Source organism: Halictus rubicundus, chromosome 8 (genome assembly GCF_050948215.1).
Source record: "Halictus rubicundus isolate RS-2024b chromosome 8, iyHalRubi1_principal, whole genome shotgun sequence".
NCBI lineage: Eukaryota > Metazoa > Arthropoda > Insecta > Hymenoptera > Halictidae > Halictus > Halictus rubicundus.
Genome location: NC_135156.1, coordinates 14,185,864 through 14,206,962, shown reverse-complemented (window position 1 = coordinate 14,206,962; position 21,099 = coordinate 14,185,864). Strand labels below are relative to the sequence as shown.

Sequence of the window (21,099 nt, the reverse complement as noted above, 5' to 3'; positions counted from 1 at the left end):
TAATTCAGTATAAAAAAGTTATTGGTGCCCAACCAGCGTTCAGATATTATTGCAAGTAAGTGTACGTACACGTGATCGTGGTAAACGTTCAAAATCTGCAGCATGGCGATAAGGGTCGTGGCCAGGGGCGTTCGAGGAGTTATGATCGTCGTGTCCATATTAGTTCCCCGCACACTATTCCAAAATCGTGACACGTGTCGATGGATCCAACGTGCAGTACAAGCCCGGGCTCGTATATAATTGGACGAAGAGTGATGGACGGGTTCTGGATGTTCCGTGTGTATACGTGTCTCTCGACGGAGACCGGCCGTAAGTAAATTCCGTCGAATCGAATCGATATCCTGACGACGAGAGGCGCGACGAGACGAGACGAGACGAGGCGCGGCGAGGAAAGCGTAGAAACTCTGTTCGTGCCCACGCGAATCGAAAACGTACTCGCGCAAAATGGAATTCGCAGATCCCGCCGACGATTATTGCCCGCTGCCGGTTGCCCGATTATTGAGCGGGGGATTAGGCGACAATGAACGTTGTCGCTCCCACGGAACAGTTCCCCGACCGAGCCCGGATTTGAATAACCGGACAATTATCAATTTACAATCCGATCCCCTTTCTCCCTTCGCTTTCCATAGTTCCACGCATAATACATCCCCTCCCCCTTCCACACGCCGATGACCTTCGTTTGTTTTTGTTAACGTCTGCAAGAATTCCCGTAATTTGAAAATTATTTTATAATTATTCAGACTCTTAACTAGCAGACCCCAACGACTAAAAATATTGTCCAAATAAAATCTCCGAAAAATTCATTGATCTCGAACGGTTGAAAAATATTGTCTAAATAAAATCAATGGTCCCTAGCAACTAAAAATATTGTCTAAACGAAACCGATGGCCCCTGACAGTAAAAAATATTGCCGGAATAAAGTCAATGATCCCTGACAACCAAAAATATTATCTAAATAAAATCAATAGTCCCCAACGACTAAACATATTGTCCAAATAAAATCTCCGAAAAATTCATCGATTTCGAACGGTTGAAAAATATTGTCTAAATAAAATCAATGTTCCCTATCAACTAAAAATATTGTCTAAATAGAGTCGCTGGCTCATAACAGCTAAAAATATTGTCCGAATAAAATCGATGATCCCTAACAACCAAAAATATTATCTAAATAAAATCAATAGTCCCCAACGACCAAAAATATTGTCCAAATAAAATCTCCAAAAAATTAATTGATATCGAGCGACGGAAAAATATTGTCTGACACAAATATTCTCAAAACTGTCGTCTAAATGAAATCATCTCTCGCTAACAATAAAAAAACAACAACCTCAAGAGAATCTCTAATTAAAATCGCGGACGGAAAACTGAATCACAAAATCTCGAAATAGAATCTTGAACCTCCCTCGGGAAAGAGGGTGAGAGCCGTCTAAAATCTCGGAGAAAAATCCCCGCGCAGCGGCAACGGAAAGGAAAATAAAAACAAAGAGAAAAACTCTGTGACCTAAGGTAAGAACGAAATGAAATCTAAGTGAAATCTCTGTTCGCCGTCAGCGTCGGTATCCGCGCTTAATTCTGATCAGGCAGGTCGGTGGTAGAGATCTCGGGTGCCGTGCAAACAGAGCAACAAGAAAATCCCCGTGTCTCGCAAATTAATCGACGGATCCATGAGAACTGACCACCGATACACCCGGAACACGCCCACACACGGATCGACCTCCGCCCACACGCGGCCGCGATACAAGGGCACACGTGTTTCACACGCACGAGCCTCTATTTACCTTGCTGGTCCCCCTTTCCTCTACCCCCCTCCTTCACCCCCATGGATTTCTTGAACGGGTATCTGCTTGTCTGTGTACATACCTGCTACCAGCAGAGGGTGTTCGAAGGGGGTTGGCTCGCTGAATGCGGGGATAGATACTAAAGCCAGATCGGGCCTGCCAGGAAATGAAATATCGATGTACCCGGGTATATCCGACACAGAAACGCCATTACGCTGATCCCCGGCTACCTTCGAATCGCGCGTTCCTTTATCTTCTCTCTTTCCCAGCCGCCTCTTATTTTCCCCTCTTTTCTTTCTTTCTATTTCAACTCCCTCCGCTCGACTTTCTCTCGTCTTTCCCCGAATTCGGTCGAGCAATTGACCCCTCGCGCTATAATACCGCGTCTGACGAGCATAATGTCTACTAAATTAATATCGTTAATAGACTGTGTGATTTTATGCTACTATTTCACAAACGTGTAGATCGAATTCAAAACGGTAAAAATTTATTTTATTTTCAACAGATTGAAATTATTAACCCTTTGCACTCGGCGCTATTTTAATTCTAAAACTAAATTTTTCTTCCGCCTTAGAATATTTTCATTTTAATCATACGAAACCGATCCGATTTCTACATATGATATTTAAATGTTTAGTAATCTGTTAAATACAAATTTTGTAATGTAACAAATATTTTTTGTAATTTCGTTGAAATAATGCCACAACAATTTTTAGTGGTGCTCCAGAGTCACCACTCGAGTGCAAAGGGTTAAGAAAAGAAATGAATATCTATGTAGCCCTTGTAGCTCTTGACTGGGGACACAAAAAATTGTATGAAAATTACACTGCCTTATCTTCGAACAGAACCACGTCAATGACAGCTCAGAAGAATTTTTGTTCCGACTTCCTTCGTCCTGATTTATTTTTCCATTTCTTTTTGTAACCACCTATTATTTTCTTTTCTTTGCGTTTCAACCCCTTCCCTTGCACCCTCTTTCTCTCTCTCTCTCTCTCTCGTCCCGTCTTGAATTCGGCCGATCAATTAAGGACGAAACAACGGGTCACTGCAGGAAATCGAGGAATTCGGGGATCGGAAATGGATTACCTAGTCGGCGATGCCCTCTATTATGGCGGCGTTGTATGGCAGCAGTCGCGAACACGGGGTCGGTTAGCTTGGGGGTCGCTCGAACGGTAGTCGCCAGTGTTTTGACAGCGCGAGGACGTTGTATGATAATAATGGAATGCACCGCGGGTGATGTTTGTGTCGTACCGGTTTTTTCGAGCGGCGTGTCGTGTTTCTGAAACGCTCCAGCTTTTGTTCCCTTTGTAAATTGATCATCGTGCAAGGTATGTTGCGACCAATTTTTATCGACGCTGAATTTCTGTGCTTTGTTCTGTGCTCTCGCAATTGTGCTCAACGTGGTCATCCAGTGGAGTGATAATTAATTTCGGTGATTTTTGTAGAATCTTTTTTGTGATCAATGTTAACTCGTTTCGTGCACTGTGATTTTGTGAAGTTTCTGGAAGTTGGTTTCGGAGAATTTATATTAATTAACGAATGTGTGTTGATGTGTAGCAATTTCAGTCGAATGCCAGTGTTATTGTGAAAATGAATTTTGGTGTCTCGCAGAATTTCTGTTGGCAGCTTTGAAGGTATTCTGCAATTAAATGTTACTCGGAACATCGGTCTCAGAGAATTTCTATCGGTAAATAATATTTGACGATACGTAACATTTTCGGTTGGGTTTCAATACAATTTCTGTATTTTGTAAATTTTTGTCACTCGTGATAGAACTAAAATTGTATCTAAAAAATTGACAATTAATTTTAGTGTTTCACAGAATTTCTGTTGAGAGTTGTGAATGTATTTTGCACACAGTAGTCCGATATTAATTGTAACTTCCATCTCGGAATATTTCTATCGGTAAACAATACCTAACATAGAACAGTTATGCTAAAAAGCGACTAACGTTCTAAAATTTGAATCTGTAGTGTACGCAGATGATGGAAATCGAGAGAGTCTCGGGGTGACAGTGCATCTAACGTAGACTAATATTAACATCGTGTAAGTAGACTGATATTCTAGTAATTATTATAGACTAAAGTAATCTAACAATTGATAGAAATTAACGTGGGTGGCAGACCTACGAAAGCATTCGAAGAAGAAAACAAAGAAAAAAAAAAGGTAAACGGTGTCTCACATTCGAGAAATCGATGCGACTGGTTTCGATCGCTCGCCTAAACAACTTTAATCAGTTGTTGTTTGCGTATTCGATAGAATCGCTCGGCGAAATCGAGTTACTTCGAGTGTGCCTGCAAACTCGATCTCCACTTCGGGGAGAAACGATCGACTTCCGATTTTCTTGGGGTTCGATTCTCGGCACAGGTCAATGGGATAACAACAATTAACCGAGGTCAGGGAACATCATACCCTTTCGCGTTATCGATATAACAACAAAATCTTCGAGAACTACTGGCTCGCACGATGTTTCATATATTTCGCTGCTGTTCTCGACTAAGAATAATCATTCTTTTATCATAGAGTCGAATAAGGCGACTTGTTTCAATTGTGAGGAAAAATGAATGACAAAACGGTTGTTGAATTTCGTGGAAAAATAATTTGAAAGTCTGGAATGAAATTCAACCCAACTAAATGATTAAACCAAAAGTTCATAAAAATTCTGTTGTGCACTTCTACCATCAATATTGTGAATTATGCTACAGTTTTATTATTTACTGAATAACAATACTCAAAGTGTAGACAAATTAAGTAAGCATATATTACTGGCTTTCAATACAGTCGTCAAAGTAGCAAATAGATAATAATTAAGAAAATTGAATTAAATACAATAAAAATGTTTTTTCTTCCACTTCATTGTCATTCCAAAGAGGACCTCGTTTCAAGCTTTATAATTGTCAGGAGTGTCTGGAACATTTTGTTGTTAGAATCAGTGAGCCAGGAGGAGATTCGAACGTTTGCGACGGATTAAAAGAGCAAGGGAAGCGTCGAGGATGTCGCGGAGAATCGGCAAAGGGCGATCGTGATCCATCGATCGTGATCTTCTCGACCTGGTCCTGGGCATGTCGGCCCCGAGACCGCTGTCCTCGCTGGGCGATCTATATTCCTGGTTCTCCCTGGGCAGGAGGGGTCCTGTCACTCCTAGGGGATCTCCCTCGACGTCCACCAGTCGTCCTGGACGGCAACAACCACCGTGCACACCCCTCTGCGAGAAATCACCAGATCCCGTCATGCCTTGTGCCACATCCATTGCCACTTTTGCACCCGGTTTCGACGGCCAACGAGCACTTCTTGTTCTTTTGTTTGTTTGTTTTTTTTTTTTTTTGTATTCGATCGATAATTTGCTTTCTGGGGGCCTCGAAGCGTCCTTCTCTATCGGTTTTTCGATTGTTCGGAGGGTATCGAGTTTTGACAAGTGGTATGGGGACTATGGAGACAGTTAGACTATGTACAGGGTGTCACAGAAGTTGGGGAGTCGGAATCCTTCTTTGGAAAATTTACAATCAATCGTGAAGATCTACACGCAGACTTTCATGATTGAAAGTTTCCAAATGTCGACGTTTTCTTTGAAATCGGAGAACATCAAACTTACGACACCTGAAGAAGGACCCATCTCTTCAGTGTCTTGGGCAGAAGAAGGATTCTTCAAAATATACACAATGTACAGAAAGACACAACAATCGTCGTGGAACTGAAAGTCCCAAACGATCGATAAACAATAATACATTTATTTGTAGAAGAAGTATCATTGAAAGGCAAAGAATTGTGTAACTTAAAGACAGGTAAACCTCCAACAATTCCTGAAGACAATTTATATATGCGAAACACAGATCATGTAGCAGAAGACCCGAAGAAACTGTGTCTCGATCACAGAATGATCCACCTATTCGTAACATCGAATTTTGATAAGAACACATCGATGATAGCTTCCACAGAAGAAACAATGACAGAATCCTGACAATTCTAAAAACGCCGAGTCAAAAGAACACGGTTCACGATCATTCTTTCGTCGTAACCGTAACAGATTTCACGGAACGATCGATGGATCGTTCGACGCGTGCCAATTTATCGTTCCCCCATTGATTGAACTCTCGCCGACTAATTAGGCACGAAGGCACCGATCAATATGCCAATTTAGCAGCGATCTATCATCGATCACGTCGCCGCGGCGACGTTTATCGCCGCGCGCGCGCGGATGACACTTGATTTACGATGACTTCCGGCGACGCTCTTCCGTTCAAAGATCACGAAACCCGACGTCGCGGGACCGTGAACCGTGAAAGCGCGGCCAGAAGGCCGGCAGTCATCAATCAAGCGTCATCGAATCGCAATTTCGAACGACTTCTGGCCAAAAACTTTCCGCAGCTTGAAGTTCATTGATTCCTACTCCGTCACTGATTGATTAATGCAGTTTCGCCGGTTCGTAATTTTCACGTTACCGTGCCAATTTTACCGGACTTCACATTTGTTGAAACGGTGGAATACGAACGTCCAAATCTGAATATTCAAATGTGAACATTCAGACATTGCAATATGAACATCTAAATCTGAACATTTGAATGTGTACATTCAAATATGAACATCTAAACCTGAACATTTGAATGTGTACATTCAAATATGAACACTCAAACCTGAACATTCAAGTGTGAATATGCGAATATGAATATTCAAATATGAACCTTCAAACCTGAACATTAAAATGTGAACAGTCAAATATGAATATTGAAATACGGATGTTCAAATGTGGACATTGCAATACGAACATTCAAATATGAACATTCGAACCTGCACATTGAAACGAGGACATTCAAATGTGAACATTTCAGTATGAACATTCAAACCTGAACATTCAAATACCAACGATTGAATGTGAGTCTCTAAAAATGTCTTGCATAAAAATGTTTTTAAAAATGACTTTGTACACGTCTTTAAACATTTTTGAACGTCTTCTTAATTTCATTTTGGATGTCTTCAAACCTCTCGAGACATACGTCAGCAAACATGGGCCGATTCCTTCCGCAAAAAAAGGATACTGAATTAAATCAGCACGGAATTAGAAACCACAGTATACAGATTATCCTTAGTCAATGCATTAACCAAACAGTCAGGCTAAGAACTATCGCACCGCGTCTCGAATCAAGCCGAATCCGAGCAGTTTCGCAGGGGTTAAATATTTGCGATCCTATTTCCCTGGTTCCTGCAGGAGATCAATCGGCTCTGTTGATCTTCAAACAGCTTGCCGTAGCGTTCCCTATCACGCCGAGCGGAAACACGGATCTTCGCGGCTAGATATGTACAAACACCGCCGAGGCTGACAACGACAACAACAACAACAACGAAAAACAGAAAAAAAAATGAAAAGAACCAGAGGAGAGTGAAAGAAGACAGCGGACGGAGCCCAAGTAGGAATGGAGAACGGTTTTCTTTTTGTTTTTCGTTTACACGAAAGGGAACCAACCACCGTTGCGCGGATTTGTTGAAAAATGTTCTGTTGCAAAATGATTTTTGCGGTGGGAAGATCGAACGTTGAGGCTCGTTTCAACTGGTTTCAACTCGTTGGCCACGAAACCGGCCGTCGCTGAGCTTGCCCGAGCTTTGGATAAGGCGGGCAGGATCCATCTGGATCGAGATTTATTTCTGTTCACTCGTCGATCCCGTTTCGACGAAACCCCGGCTGCCGGGAGCCTGATAAAACTCCCATAGGAAGTTCGATCCAAGCCCCATGGGATCGAGACGCGCGAGATGCGATCAAGCCGATCTTCGGTGAACTACTCTCAGCATCCTGCGATCGAGTGCGTGATCATGCTTGGAGAAAGAAGCTTACGAATTTTTACGAGTTCAGGCGGAAAATCTTCCTGCACTGTTTTAACCGTTTGCGCTCGGAATTTTTCTTTCAATTCTGTTCCTGAAAACTCCCTCCAACTTTAAGCGTTTTGTGTAAAATGAATTTGCGGAAAACAGTTCCCTGATTGGCACTAATTGTAACGCTAAACCTACCAGGTCAAATGACTGATTTCCGATTTTTCATTTTAGACTTGTGAAAATTATAAAATCTCTTTCGTAAGAAGTGGATCAATACATTTCTCAATTCCATGTATTATAATTAGATTACGGATTTCGTGCACTTTTGACAAAAATGAGTAGGCACAACTGAAAATAGCAGAAAAATATGAATAATTGAAAAATCTCAATGTACTATTTTCAACTCGTTAAAATGATTTAAAGACGTATTTCACTGGCTCCTGTATCTTGTAAGTGATCAAAAAATTTTTATTTTTCCTTAAGATTCTCTGTCTAATTGTCATCAAAATGGCAAGACCGCTGGATAAATTCGATCTTGTTTAAGTAAACGAGACATTGCTGTAAAATGTAATGCATGTTCGACACGTTGAATGGCACACCAACAAAAGTGGATAGTGCGTGGAAAAATAATAGTATAGCTTATAATAATACAGTGGCTAGAATTACTATTTGAATGAAGTCTTTTACAATGGAATAACTCTTTTAAAATTGAACTGAACGATTCGAGTCTTTTTACGGAGTTGGGTCTACCAGATGATGCGTGAAAGGAATATTTTCAAAAGTATTAAAAAGTACATTTTAAAAGATTCAGTAAAAATTTCCTTACTTGGTTCGGTTAGCGCAATTATTCGAATATAACTGCTCGAGAGTTGTGCCAAAAAATGTCACCAAAAATGGTTCCGTAGCCGACATAGAAACAATTTTATTCCATAAACAGTGATGCAGCTTTCGGAAGAAGAGTACGAATTCTCGTAGGTGCAGAGTATGAATGTTCTCTATAGAGAGAGAGAGTTCTTTCTTCAAGATTCGACTGACCTATATGATCAAGCACTCGGCCGACGTAAGAACGAAACAGAAATCCAGCAAAGCTCAGGCGAACTCGTTCGAGAAGGTCGCATTATGTACCGTCACCCCCGCTGTAGTCAGCGTGAAAAGAAACCGAGAAGGCAGAGACAGCTCTAACAGCGGCATTCTGTGCTTCCTAATCGCAAGCAACTAACTCCTAACGCATCCAGATAGAGTGTTATGAATGCTCGAAGCCATGAGGAATAATCTCGATTCTTGCATCATCATCATCGTCATGCAAACGGTTTGAAACAGGCTTCGAACATCCTCGATCAGCAGAGTGAGCCAAGCGCTACGCATGTTCCGATCGAAACGCTACTCGAATCGAAAACACGTCGATACTCGTACGTAGACGATGCGACAACGGCTGCCTGAAAGCGTACTAATACTAAGCGAAATCATACGTGGAACACAAACAGAGACAGAGAAAGAGAGATAGAGAGATAGAATCATTAGTCCAGAAGAAGAAGTAGTAGTAGTAGAAGAAGAAGAAGCGATAGTTCACGGAGATGCTTCTACGAGAGACAGTAAAGATAGAAGAAGAAGGGGTTGCAGGAAGATATCCGAGTCATGCGTCACGGGTCACCGCGATAGCCGAGAACAATTAAGCAAAAACAAAAGTTCATCTCTCGGATCGACGTTTCCCCTTAATAGACGCGAGACGTGTCTGGTAATTCGATGACGATTCCCTTGGACGTTCTCCAGCTCTCTGTCCGATTCTCTTCGTCGTTCGTCTTTGTCGATGTACCTCCTCGCACCTCTCCAACCGACGAGACGAGTGTGTTCCGTTTCTCCATTCTTCCCAATCGTTTCCCTCCGCTCTTTCTCACTGTATCAATTGTTCGTTGTGTCTCTCTTTCTCGTTGTGTTTCTTGTTCGATCGGTTCTTCTTTTTTTTTTTTTTTTGGTCTGTCTCGTCGAACCGATCAACGACGCCCCGCGGTAGCGTTTCATATGCAAACACAGACATATGTATACACGTTCTCTCACGGCCGCTATCGTAGGAATATCGTTTTTTTTTTTTTTGCGTTTCTAATTGGATACATTCAAGTGAGAGGGGTTACGAGCATACCAGATTTGTCCGTTTAGCCACGAGGAACCCGGGCCGAGGCACCCGTCCGACAAGGCAAGCGAACAGCTTTCTTTTGTTCTTTTTGTTTTTCTTTTTTCTTTTTTTCGATTTCTTTTTTCCGAAGAAACGGGGACGGTTCTCCTCCGGCACGGTTGCTCGCGACGCCCCGGCGACAGAAAAGGTAGAGAAAACAGTTATACGTATCAACTAACAGTTACAGTGGACAACGCAGAACAGAGAGTGAGAAAAGACAAAGACAGAGTTTTCTATACATGTCCCGGAGAGAATGGATAGATGAATAGAGAGAGAATACCGTGGTGGCAAGTGAGACTTTGTGTGACTGTCGCTCGTATATAGATCTCTTGTGTGTATATAGATTCTGTGTTCGGTGTGGTATTTATATATTATGTTCGATGTGTACGGTACAATTGGCTCACTTACCGGAAGATCGTGGAGGGAGGGCGTCACTAACAGATCGGAGTGAGCACGGTCACCTTTTCTCTGGAACAGACATGCAAATCATTCGTATTTCGATTTAGAACGCGACTGGTACTGTGTCTAGGTTAAAAATGAATTTTCCGGGCCGCAAACTACGCCCACTGGGAGGGGCGATTTTTAAACGCCACGCCTCCAACGTAAATCACGCCTTCGAGGTGGAATTCTTGATTAGAGAAAGCAAAAATGAACCTTTTCCCTTGAATACTGAAGTCTCTGAAAGAAATTAAATTAGGATAGATATAGTACACATGCTTTAAACAAGGAGGATAGACCAGTATTCTAAGCCACGCCTTATGGATGGAATTAACATAGAAGGAATTACTTCATTGAACAGAGAAAACAAAAATGAACCTTTTTCCTTGAATATTGAAGTCTCTGAAAGGAATTAAATTAGGATAGTGTACATGCTTTGAATCAAGAGAATAGGGTTGTGTTCTAAGCCACGCCCACAGGGCAAACTACTCGACGAGATCATTGTTCTTGTCAATTATCGGTTGAACAAGTTTAGGGAAGGACGATGGCGTCTCCTACTATAAATCGTTCAATGCAGGTCTTAATTATGACTACTGGGCGGAGAGATACGCCTACTTCATTGTAAGCCACGCCCCCAGAGCGAGACAAAGAGCTGGCGGAGCTAGCGATGTCTGTAAACTACAGTATTTCGAAATTGATACTGGGAAGATACTGGGAGTACTTTGTAGAAAGTATGTTCTGTATCAAAATATGAATCTACATATATCTGCTACTCCAGATTAAATTTCTTTTCTGTAAGTCACGCCCAGAAGTAAACACTACGCCCCCTAGTTATAAAATACGCCCAGTAGGACGATCTGGGACTATCCAGAAGTAAAAGTCTCGCCTCATATTGTACGAAACGCCGAGTGGGAGTCCCGAAACTAAAAACTCCACGCCCCTTTTCAGAAGTTACGCCCAGTGGGCGGGCCAAAGGCGTAAAAGAGCAGTTCGGTAGTTGGGAAATGGTTGAAAATGTGCGGGAAGCATACCCTGGACACGCGAGGCCTATAAACGAGATCGTCGAAAGCGGGCCTGTCTTTGCTGTCGACGAGTTCCCTGAGCTCCGTCAGCAAAGTGAGCTTCTCGTGAGTGTTTAACAGGTCGGCCAGGCTGGCGACCAGCTCCTCGATTGTCAAACGGCGGGTTCTGTAATCGGCGAGAAGCTGCGAAAGAGCCGCCCTTTCGCTTCTCGCGAGAACCACCCTCGCCTTCTCCTCCACCATGGCTGCGGTCGCAGCGGACACCGTGTGCACTCCGCCCCGATGTCTCCAGTCGCTCGCGATGCTGCGCAGAAAATATCTCGGTGCGCTTTCAGACTAATTACGACCGGAGCAATTGATTCAATTTCGGCGAAACTCGCAAGGTCTGGGAATGCAATTGAATTTTTCTTAATCGCGATTAGTCTCCGGTTGGTCTGGCGAGTTTGTAAGAAGTTATTATTCTGATTAACATTATACATTCGGGACACACGTGCGAGCAACATCTGCGCCTGGTTCCGGCTGAATGTTAAGGCGATCAAGTTCCCTAACTTCTGTTTAATCGGTCGGATGCTAATTACGTCCAAGGGGCTCGCAAAAAGAATTGTCTCTTACGAGGGACTCGGCGGACGATGGTTCCCAGGGCTCTCCAGCAGCAGGGGATCATGGTCCGAATACCTGGACGTCGGCATCACGATCGGCTGGCTGGTGGTGCAGGAATGGGGCACTTTTCCGACGTCACGGATCAGCAGGGTCATCCTCTTGTTCGTCTTCAGGATCTGCACCGCCTCGTCGTGGGTCGCCTCCTCGAAGCTCTGATTGTTCACTTCGATGATCTGGTCGCCCACCTGCGAACCAAAAATTTCGAACAATTTCAGAAAACACGATCTTCCACCAACGAACATCAGTTTTCTTCCAGAGACTTGCGAAAAACGAAATTAATAAGGCTGTGGAAAAATTGCCATGGTCCACAACGTAAACACAAGCCACTCAAGTAAATTGCACTCTCATGTTTCACGTTCGCATTCTGTCGTTTTCCCCGGAGAAGAAAGTAGAACGTTTTTAGTCTGGATTCTCGTGGTGGTATTCATAATTTTTCATTTAACGAGAAATACTATAATTATTGTTATTATCATTTCATATTTACAAAAAATAACTGAACTGGAAGGAGAAATAGGATAGATTTAACGTCCTATAGTCCAGAGGGCGGATAGAATAATGTACGTAATGTTAAGTTCATGAATAAGGAGTGAATTAATTAACTGGATAACCCAATGTCAGGAAGAATTAATTAGTCCTCCACGATCGACCGGGCGCGCGTACTTTGTCTACGAAAGTGGATCGAAATGACACTTGATTGCTCCGACGCTAACGATCGCGAAGATTTGATAGGCAAGCACTTACTGTAGATTCGCCTGCGGCTTTCGTTCTCATTAGACCGGCTCCGCAATGATTGAGCGAATCTCTGGAACCTCTGATAATCACTTTTTTGACACCCCATTCGCTTTTGTCGTTCGCGTAGATTCGGGCAAAAACGATGCCCGCTTATCCCCGGACAGGGAACGATGAACATGTACGTACATCATTGCACACTAATTTTACACAGTAATATGACTGATAACTAGACTGCGGATATTTATGCAAAATAAAAATTGTCCAAGTCAATTGTACGGAACAGAGCAGATAAAACGAAAGTGCATTTTCTCTTGAAATAATTTTTGCTGTAAAATCCACAGTCTACTGATAATAGATAGATAATATATACTGTTCACAGTCACGGGAGTCTAAATTAAAATTATGGAAAAATTGTTCCCAGTTTTGGAAAAGACTCGTTGAGAGTTCAACGTAAAATTGACAAGCTGGCGCAGTGACTGTGTTAGTGATCTAGTTAAAATTTCAGATAAAAGAGACGGACTGGAAAATTTAGAGTCACGGGAGTCTAGATTAAAATTATGGAAAAATTGTTCCCAATTTTGGAAAAGACTCGTCGAGAGTTCAACGTAAAATTGACAAGCTGGCGCAGTGACTGTGTTAGTGATCTAGTTAAAATTTCAGATAAAAGAGATGGATTCGAAAATTTACAGTCACGGGAGTCTAGATTAAAATTATGGAAAAATTGTTCCCAATTTTGGAAAAGACTCGTTGAGAGTTCAACGTAAAATTGACAAGCTGGCGCAGTGACTGTGTTAGTGATCTAGTTAAAATTTCAGATAAAAGAGACGGACTGGAAAATTTACAGTCACGGGAGCCTAGATTAAAATTATGGAAAAATTGTTCCCAGTTTTGGTAAAGACTCGTTGAGAGTTCAATGTAAAATTTCGGATAAAAAAATGATTTGTTGTGGATGGAAAAAATGATTTTGGGCGATTCTTACCAAGAGACCAGCTCGGTCAGCCACGCTGTCCTTGTCGACCCCGGTGACGTAAATTCCAAGGCCGTACTCAAGGCCGCCCCTGATCATCAAGCCGAGCGATTGGCCGGGCTCGATGCAGAGCTCGACCTTCCTTGTCCTTGGACAATACCTCGAGTCCCTGGGCGGGTACACGGGCGGTGGTGATGCAGGACGACCTTGGCGGTCCATCCAGCTGCATGATTGTTGACGACCGGAAGTGGACCAGACCGGATGACCGACTCTGCAACGGGGATCCAACGCTGGGCCTCGAACCGTCATGCTGAGGGTCCTGCAGGACTTCAGCATCTGAGTAACGGATCAGAGATGGTAGTAAAGGTATCTGCCAATCGATTTGACTGGATTAAAAATTGAATAAATTAAGTACCTCATTTGGGATTGGTGAAATAAGGACGGGGCTAGGGTGAGGGTTATAGGAGGGGGTACATGTGCGTAATTAATTATTGTCTTCGTTTTAAGGGGATCGTATTGTCATGTGAATATAGGGCAAGGTTTGTGGACCTGTTAATACCTGCGGTGTTGTCCGGCTTCGACATGATTCCGTCTTTGGGCAAGGCGGAATAATAATGGAACTTTAATGTTCAGAATTAATGTTACGTAGAGGGAGGAACAGTAGAGCTTTATTTATTAGAAATTAGTTTGATCTTCCCTTGTGTGTGCTCGGCGGGTATTCCCTTGACTTTTCCGAGCCCTTTGATCGTAATATATCGTAGAAAGAATGATTCCGTTTTGTGAACGAAGGCGGATTCGTAATTCCCCGGATTACTGTAATGGAACTATGAATAATTATCCCTGTTGTACTCCAGTGAATCTCTGATTCATTAGCGGATGCTGTTTGCATTGTATCCAATGGACTTTGTAGTTCAAATTGATGCGAGCAGGTAACAATACTAACCTGTGTACAGGATCTATTTACGAGTGTATACGCTGAGAAATTCTTGTTGGACTTTATGTTAATTGGAGGGAGTGTTGAGAGTTTAACAAGATTCACACTGGCTTTCAATTGATGAAGAATTTGAGATCAAATAACAAGACATAAGTATATAAAAAATCTCAATTAGAAATTGAAGCGAAAAGTGACGAAAATTAAAAGCAGGTCATAAGTTATTAAATTAAATTGAATATCGTATTTGGTAATATTCCACCATATTAAAGTCCATTACTGCATTATATATTATTAATTCGTCATAATGCGAACAAGAGATTGCAGAAAAAACGAGAAAACATTTACGAACGTGGATTCGGTGATACGCTTGCCAAAATCGGTCGAATTAAGAAGGGAATCAAGCTGTCCATCGAACGTTCAACCGTGCCAATGCAAAACGGGTAAAAAAGCGTATTATCAGAGCGTCGAGTCGATAAGGCTGTCTCTTTGTACGTCATTCAAGATTTAGAACGGTCCTCTTATGCAAAAGAATCCATGATATGTATCACTGGGGGAACGATTTCTCGTGGTCGACCTCAGAATAGATCGCTTATACATGTCGTGCCTCAGCAAACTGAAAGAAATCATTGTCCGTGAAGGGTTTCCTCCGAGGCAGCCTTGGCAAGTGACACAGGGGACAATCGGCGCGTGTGAGGTCAACGAGGAACAAACGATTTCTGTATTATTCCTCGAACGAGCCAGCGAGCACGCCGCTCCATTATCCTTCACGAAATTAGCCGAAATTTCATGCCCAACCACTGTTACATTTTTCTATTAACCCTTCTATCCATTGTGATTCGACAGTAGTAGGAAATTCATAATCAACACGCTGACTGGACCAAATTGAGAGTTAGTCCTTCGAGAAATTAGCCTAAATCTTATCACTAACTATTACTAAATTTAACTATCATTACCTCTCGTAATGGTTCGATGGTATTGGCAAATTCAAAGGAGCTGAAATCGACACGCTGACTGGAAGGATGATCCTTCGAGAAATTAGCCAAAATCTCAACACTAGCTATTACTAAATTTAACTATTATTTTCCATTTTTTCCCTCCACAAAATCAAGTGTACATACTCGTCCTTCACTTGAACATTCAGCAATTTATTAAACACAAAGACATTCAGTAATGTAGGAATTCTTTTGGATCATAGTATATAGTAACTTTTAGTGGCGCCACAGAGGGGACAGTCGAGCGCAAAGGGCTAAATTAATAATTTTATCGAGTCGCAAATACCACAACAGACTTTCCAAATTCTTTCACATTCGATGGTACTCATTTCCGCCATAAAATCAGCAATCTAAACATAAAACAGCACCCTAACCAAACAGAATTTCCAAAATAAACTGTTTAATTCGATTTGAGCATGGTTAGCAGAATTATTAATTTGAACATATTGTTCGAGCAGAGCATAAATCTCCATTCGAGCCCGTCGCTCGATAAGCGTCATCAAGAGCGGCGCGAAGACGCGAGAGGTGTAATTGCGACAACACGGTACGTCGAAAGATCAACATGTAGATCGCAGAGCACCTGTTCCCTGGCCAAGGAATAGATTGCCGAGCGTGTATAAACTGTAGCAGCGCACGCTCGACGAAAATTGGCACGTGGAAAGTCAACAAGGAGCAGACAGTGCGTTTCGCGGTGACGCCGCCACGGTAGCTAGGATATCGATCTCCTGGCGGGCCGTGACGTCACATCCTGCCTATCCTTGACCCAGCCCGGATCCACGTCCTTAGAATGCCACGGTTCTGGCCGGACGAAGATGCAATTTTTGTCATATCCAGTGCGAACCGTCCCTGCGTCCGCGAGAGGAGATTCTTCGGGATCCGCACCAGGAATTTTTTTCTTCGCCAGACAAAACTGCGGGAATTCGTTGTGTCCGGGAACAACCTCTGGCCGCTCCGGCGACCTCGGGAAAGAGGATCGAGTCGATCTTCTGCTCCCGGAGTGCACTCGAACCGACGAGTATGCGAGCGCTCGGAGAATCGCGGCTAATAAATTGAATTCTGCCCCCGGAGGACCGCGAAAAAATTTCTAATCGACCGGAATTAGCTTCTGGCTTGACGAGGATAATTGGATGTCCGAGAGAGTTGAGCCAATCGTTGCACGGGTCTTTGGATTATTTCAGGAATGTCTCCCGAGGACTGTTGTACATGATTTTGTCCACTGTTCTACTTATGACTACGGGGATTTTATGTATTTGTGCAAAGACAGAAGAATTTAATATTACCGATAGATCGGATTAAGAGAAGAAATCAATTTTTGTTTCGCGTGGACATCCACGGTCCACTTTGGACCGCTGAGTCAGGCTGAACGCGTAGTTGCAATCGAAGGGACGAAAAAGGAGGGTCGTTCGAGCGCATGGGAACAGTGTACACTTAGCAGGAAGGTAATTGGCTGGGAAACGTACGGTTTCGGATGAACTTGCGCCGGGTTTATTACGGATAAGCATCTCGGCGACTTTTTAATCGTCGGCGGGCACGCGAGACGCTCCCGTTTTGCATCCGCATCGTTGCACGAGGAGAACGACCGCGATAATAACGCGGTCCTGCGCGAGATGTCCTGGCAGGACAATATTCCTTGTGAAACAGATTCTCTCCTCTCTCATTCTCTCTCTCTATCTCTTCTCTCTCTCTCTCTCTCTCTCTCTCTCTCTCTCTCTCTCTCTCTCTCTCTCTGTTCCCGCAGTTAAGCAATCGTTTGTGCTCTGCCCCCTTGCCGCAGATGGGAATCTGTCACGGATTACGGTCGAAACTGCAGAATAAAGCAACATCCCTCTCCCGCGCCGCTGGATTCATAACTGTCTCTCTCCCTTGACAATTGCTTCCACCGTTCGAGGTCTCTCGCCGGCGGAAAATTAACCGGCCAAGTCAGCGTTCCTCGCTTAATCGACGATTTTTTCAACACAGCTACTCCGTTACATAATTACACCTTCGTTCAAACTGTTGCGGAGAGTTTTCCTTCTAAACTCTGAGAGTTTCCTTGGAAACTCTTATCTCCCTTCATTGGATCTGTTTAATACAGTTCCTGTCAGACTTGAAGTCGGAATCTTCGGGGTTGGAATTACAGAGAAGTCATTATTATTTCTTCAATCAGTTCTTTTCTTTTTATATGAACAGAATTTTGTATTTTTGTTATCATACTGCCGGAGCCTTATGAAACATAAAAATTGTCTGCTTCGATTGCAGGTCACTGGGACCGAATAAAAATTTGTTTCTTTCTTTAATAATTCTAATAAGTTATATGCATTATTTTGAAGCTAAGGAAATACATTTATTTCTATTTTAAATAATTCTGATCAGCTGAAAATAATACAGCAGAATATTCAAATTCTTTAAATGTTTACATCTGTGTTTATGTGTACTCTTTAATTCTCTTATGTTTCTTCATTTTTATTATACTTCCATGATTCATATACCTACTCAATTCTTCCAGAAATGTATAATAGATTTTGTTTCAGGATCACAGTATATTGGAACTTCTTTGCCGTTGCATCAGGTTATATGTTAAGTTTATAACGAGGAGGGGAGTACGTTGGAGACAATATAAAAGTTGCACGAAATCTCAGTGCAAAATCTATTTCAGAGCGCCACGAACAGTTCAACCTGCTATAAATACACAGGTATCCGAGATCCACTTAATATAACTGAAGATGAAGTGAAAAGGTGAGGCGCCTGAAAACTTTATGGTGGTGTTAAAGCCGTCTATAAAACTCTTTCAAGCCAGTACTAAATTCTTTATGTGGCGTACATGGTGTCTTAACACTTGTAATACTTCAACATTCTAAATGATCGATAGAAGAAACGTGCATCAACAAAGAGTAATAGCGTTTCTACTTTATGCGCTTGTGCAACTTTCTGATCGACGAAAGGAATCTCTCCATTATTGCTTATAAAACCAGATACACAAGTATGATTACGCAAAAGTAAATCGTAAATCGTCTTCAGTAAATCGTATGAACAGTAAAAACTCCCTTGTACATTTCTGAAGATGAAGAAAATTGAAGAAAAATAATTTCGCTGATTTTCTACAATCTATAAAATTGAAGACGACACTTGTAATATTAACGACCACTCACAGTACATTTATCTCATTTTTACCGCAAGAAAAATCAGACAAACGAAACTCTCCCGAAGGCACACCTTGCAGATATATCACTTAGTGACCGTTCCCTCTTCACCTGAGCGTTCAAGGTCGCAGCGAGGGTTGCAGGGTAGAGGACACGGACCTACCCCAAAGCAGCAGTGTAAATTACGACACGGGCGAGACCATTGAGAAACAGTCGACTTTCCGCGTCCTGTGTATTGTATGCTCGGCGAGTTCTTGTCCGCCGTTTGTCTTCCGGTTGGGGGCCAATTACATAAATAATTCATGAGGCCGAAGGGCGCGTGAAGCCGCGAGCCAACTCGGTCGAAACTCGTTATCGTGTCCTGGCCAGGACTATTTCCGTTCGGCGACGTCACACGCCGCTCCCACGGGGCTGTCCTATCGTGCACGTATTTTCGGACCAGTCCCGAGGACAGCTTCGATTCGATTCGATTCCTCGAGAACCACCCGTGAACACACCGGGACACGTTCCGAACATCACCAGATAACCGGGGACTATCACTCTTGCCGTGATTCACCACGATAACCGTCCCTAATCAACATTGGAATTAGATTGAGATTCGTTAATTTTTAACTCGACATATAAATTCCGATATTTTTACTAATTTAAAGATCCCCGGCACATTTAACAGACGTTTATAAGTATCATATGAATCGACAGAAAATTAAAAAAAAAACTGCCAGTATTATTTACAAGTAAAATATTTATTCGGATATTTATTCGAACGGTTCGGAAAATCGTGCACGCTATCGGGAAACGGATTTGCGCGATGCAACAAATATTTCCGGCACTGTGTAGCAGACTATTTTTGAAAAATTTTAAGCACAAGCGAACGAGAAGGACGGATAAAGAAGATCGGACGTGCGATCGAGATAGCAGCATGAATTTCCCGGCTGGTTCATAGAAAAGTGAGTTTAGCGATGAAATTGACTTTTTCACATCACCCCCGGAAGCTCGTAAGTCCGTGTTCTGATGGAATCGAGTTAGCCGCGCCATTGGGATCGGAAAGTGTTACTTTATCGCTCCATTAAAGCTCACGGATCGGGGAGCTCTTTTCATTCGCGAGTCAGGAATCCCGACGAGAATGAATATATAATATGAACGGGAGACACGCCCGTGAGGAAAGCCCAGGATTAAACTGCGTGCAAACATCCACGTGCGAAACAATACGGTGTCAATTTTGTTCGTTGCACCTTCCAAGGTGACCAAATGTGGAATAAAAATTGTTAATTTTAAGCTACAAAAGTTAAACAGAGTACCTATACGGGAACATGTGTTTTAACTAATGAGTAATGTTGTTTACAGTGCTGCTAAAATTGTAATTTGTAATTTCCAAGCATTAATATTTCGCAGAAAAATAATACGAATCCCACCATTTTATGAATTCGCAATTTCTAGACCGAGGTGAATTCACTTTGTGGAGCACGCGGTGGTGAAAATTTTGACGTTTCCAGGGGAAAAGGCGGAGTGATCAAGAGCTTTTCACCGACGCACGTTCTCCATGACACCGGTTAACGAGCAGTAACATAGTTTTCTTGATTAAGGTCGCTTGATTTTCCGGACCATCGCGACGGGACCAAAATTTCCCAGTTTCTCTCGTAAAACACCGGCACAACTAACTACCGCTTCTGTTGCGCTTCTTTATCGCTCAATCTACGCCGCACAAAAAGTGACTGACCTTACGAAAAATGTCGAACCTAAATTTACTTACACGCAATTTTTATTACAGTATCTCTGAAGAATGATGAATAGGTTTTTAAATTGTTCTAATGTCTTGTTTTAAGTTAGCCCTAATAATTTCAACAAAATCGAGAAAAATATTTCGTCTGAAATGTATTTTTGTGTAAAAATGTGTATATAAAAAGAAAATATATAAAAAAATATGTATATGTTTTTGTGTAAAAATTCTCTACCTCTGTGACAACATATTGTAGTGAAATATAAATCTTGTTAGGATATTTGGTAATAGCGAATTGACGCGTGAAGGAATGATGAAAAATAATACAAGAGATCCACATTACTTTTTCAGATTCTTCTCAAAGGATTCTCAGATGGACCTTATCTCTGTCTCATGCTTCTTATATTCCTGCTGCATTAGAACCAAGAGTTATGCTGCCAAATGGCTTAATGTACCGAAGGGTTGAGAAACCATGGCCTGGCCTAGATACCGCAACCACCCCGTGTGTATATGGGGATATTTCGTGATCGTAACCGATATCTGGCGGCGGCCATTTCGCGATCTCGTGTCGTGATTCTAGGTTAAGTGCCCCCTAAACATCGGAGATAATAAAACGCAGCAATACATTTCTTCTGTTCACGAGTTTTCCGCGAATGCCAATCGACGCGGGGAAAAGGGCAACAGGAAAGGGTTGGGACTTGAAAAGGAAGCGTAATAACGTCCAACCCCTTCGCACAGGACGTCGCAAATCTGCGAAACCACTCTCAA

At 42.4% G+C, this 21,099-nt stretch overlaps 1 protein-coding gene across 8 annotated transcripts in view; it reads right to left on the bottom strand.

The window, feature by feature from the left end:
- The window catches only part of Dysc (whirlin protein dyschronic), a 145,445-nt gene that overhangs the window by 51,164 nt on the left and 73,182 nt on the right, over nucleotides 1-21,099 (bottom strand). For 5 of the 8 annotated variants that reach the window (XM_076792021.1, XM_076792016.1, XM_076792017.1 and 2 more), the window contains 5 exons: nucleotides 13,582-13,905; nucleotides 11,823-12,055; nucleotides 11,220-11,514; nucleotides 10,159-10,218; nucleotides 4,829-4,983 (listed from right to left, as the gene is read on the bottom strand). In XM_076792021.1, the coding sequence (XP_076648136.1) occupies nucleotides 4,829-4,983; nucleotides 10,159-10,218; nucleotides 11,220-11,514; nucleotides 11,823-12,055; nucleotides 13,582-13,905 (1,067 nt within the window). The remainder of the gene's footprint in view (nucleotides 1-4,828; nucleotides 4,984-10,158; nucleotides 10,219-11,219; nucleotides 11,515-11,822; nucleotides 12,056-13,581; nucleotides 13,906-21,099) is intronic. The other 3 variants (XM_076792023.1, XM_076792020.1, XM_076792022.1) reach the window with 1 other exon arrangement.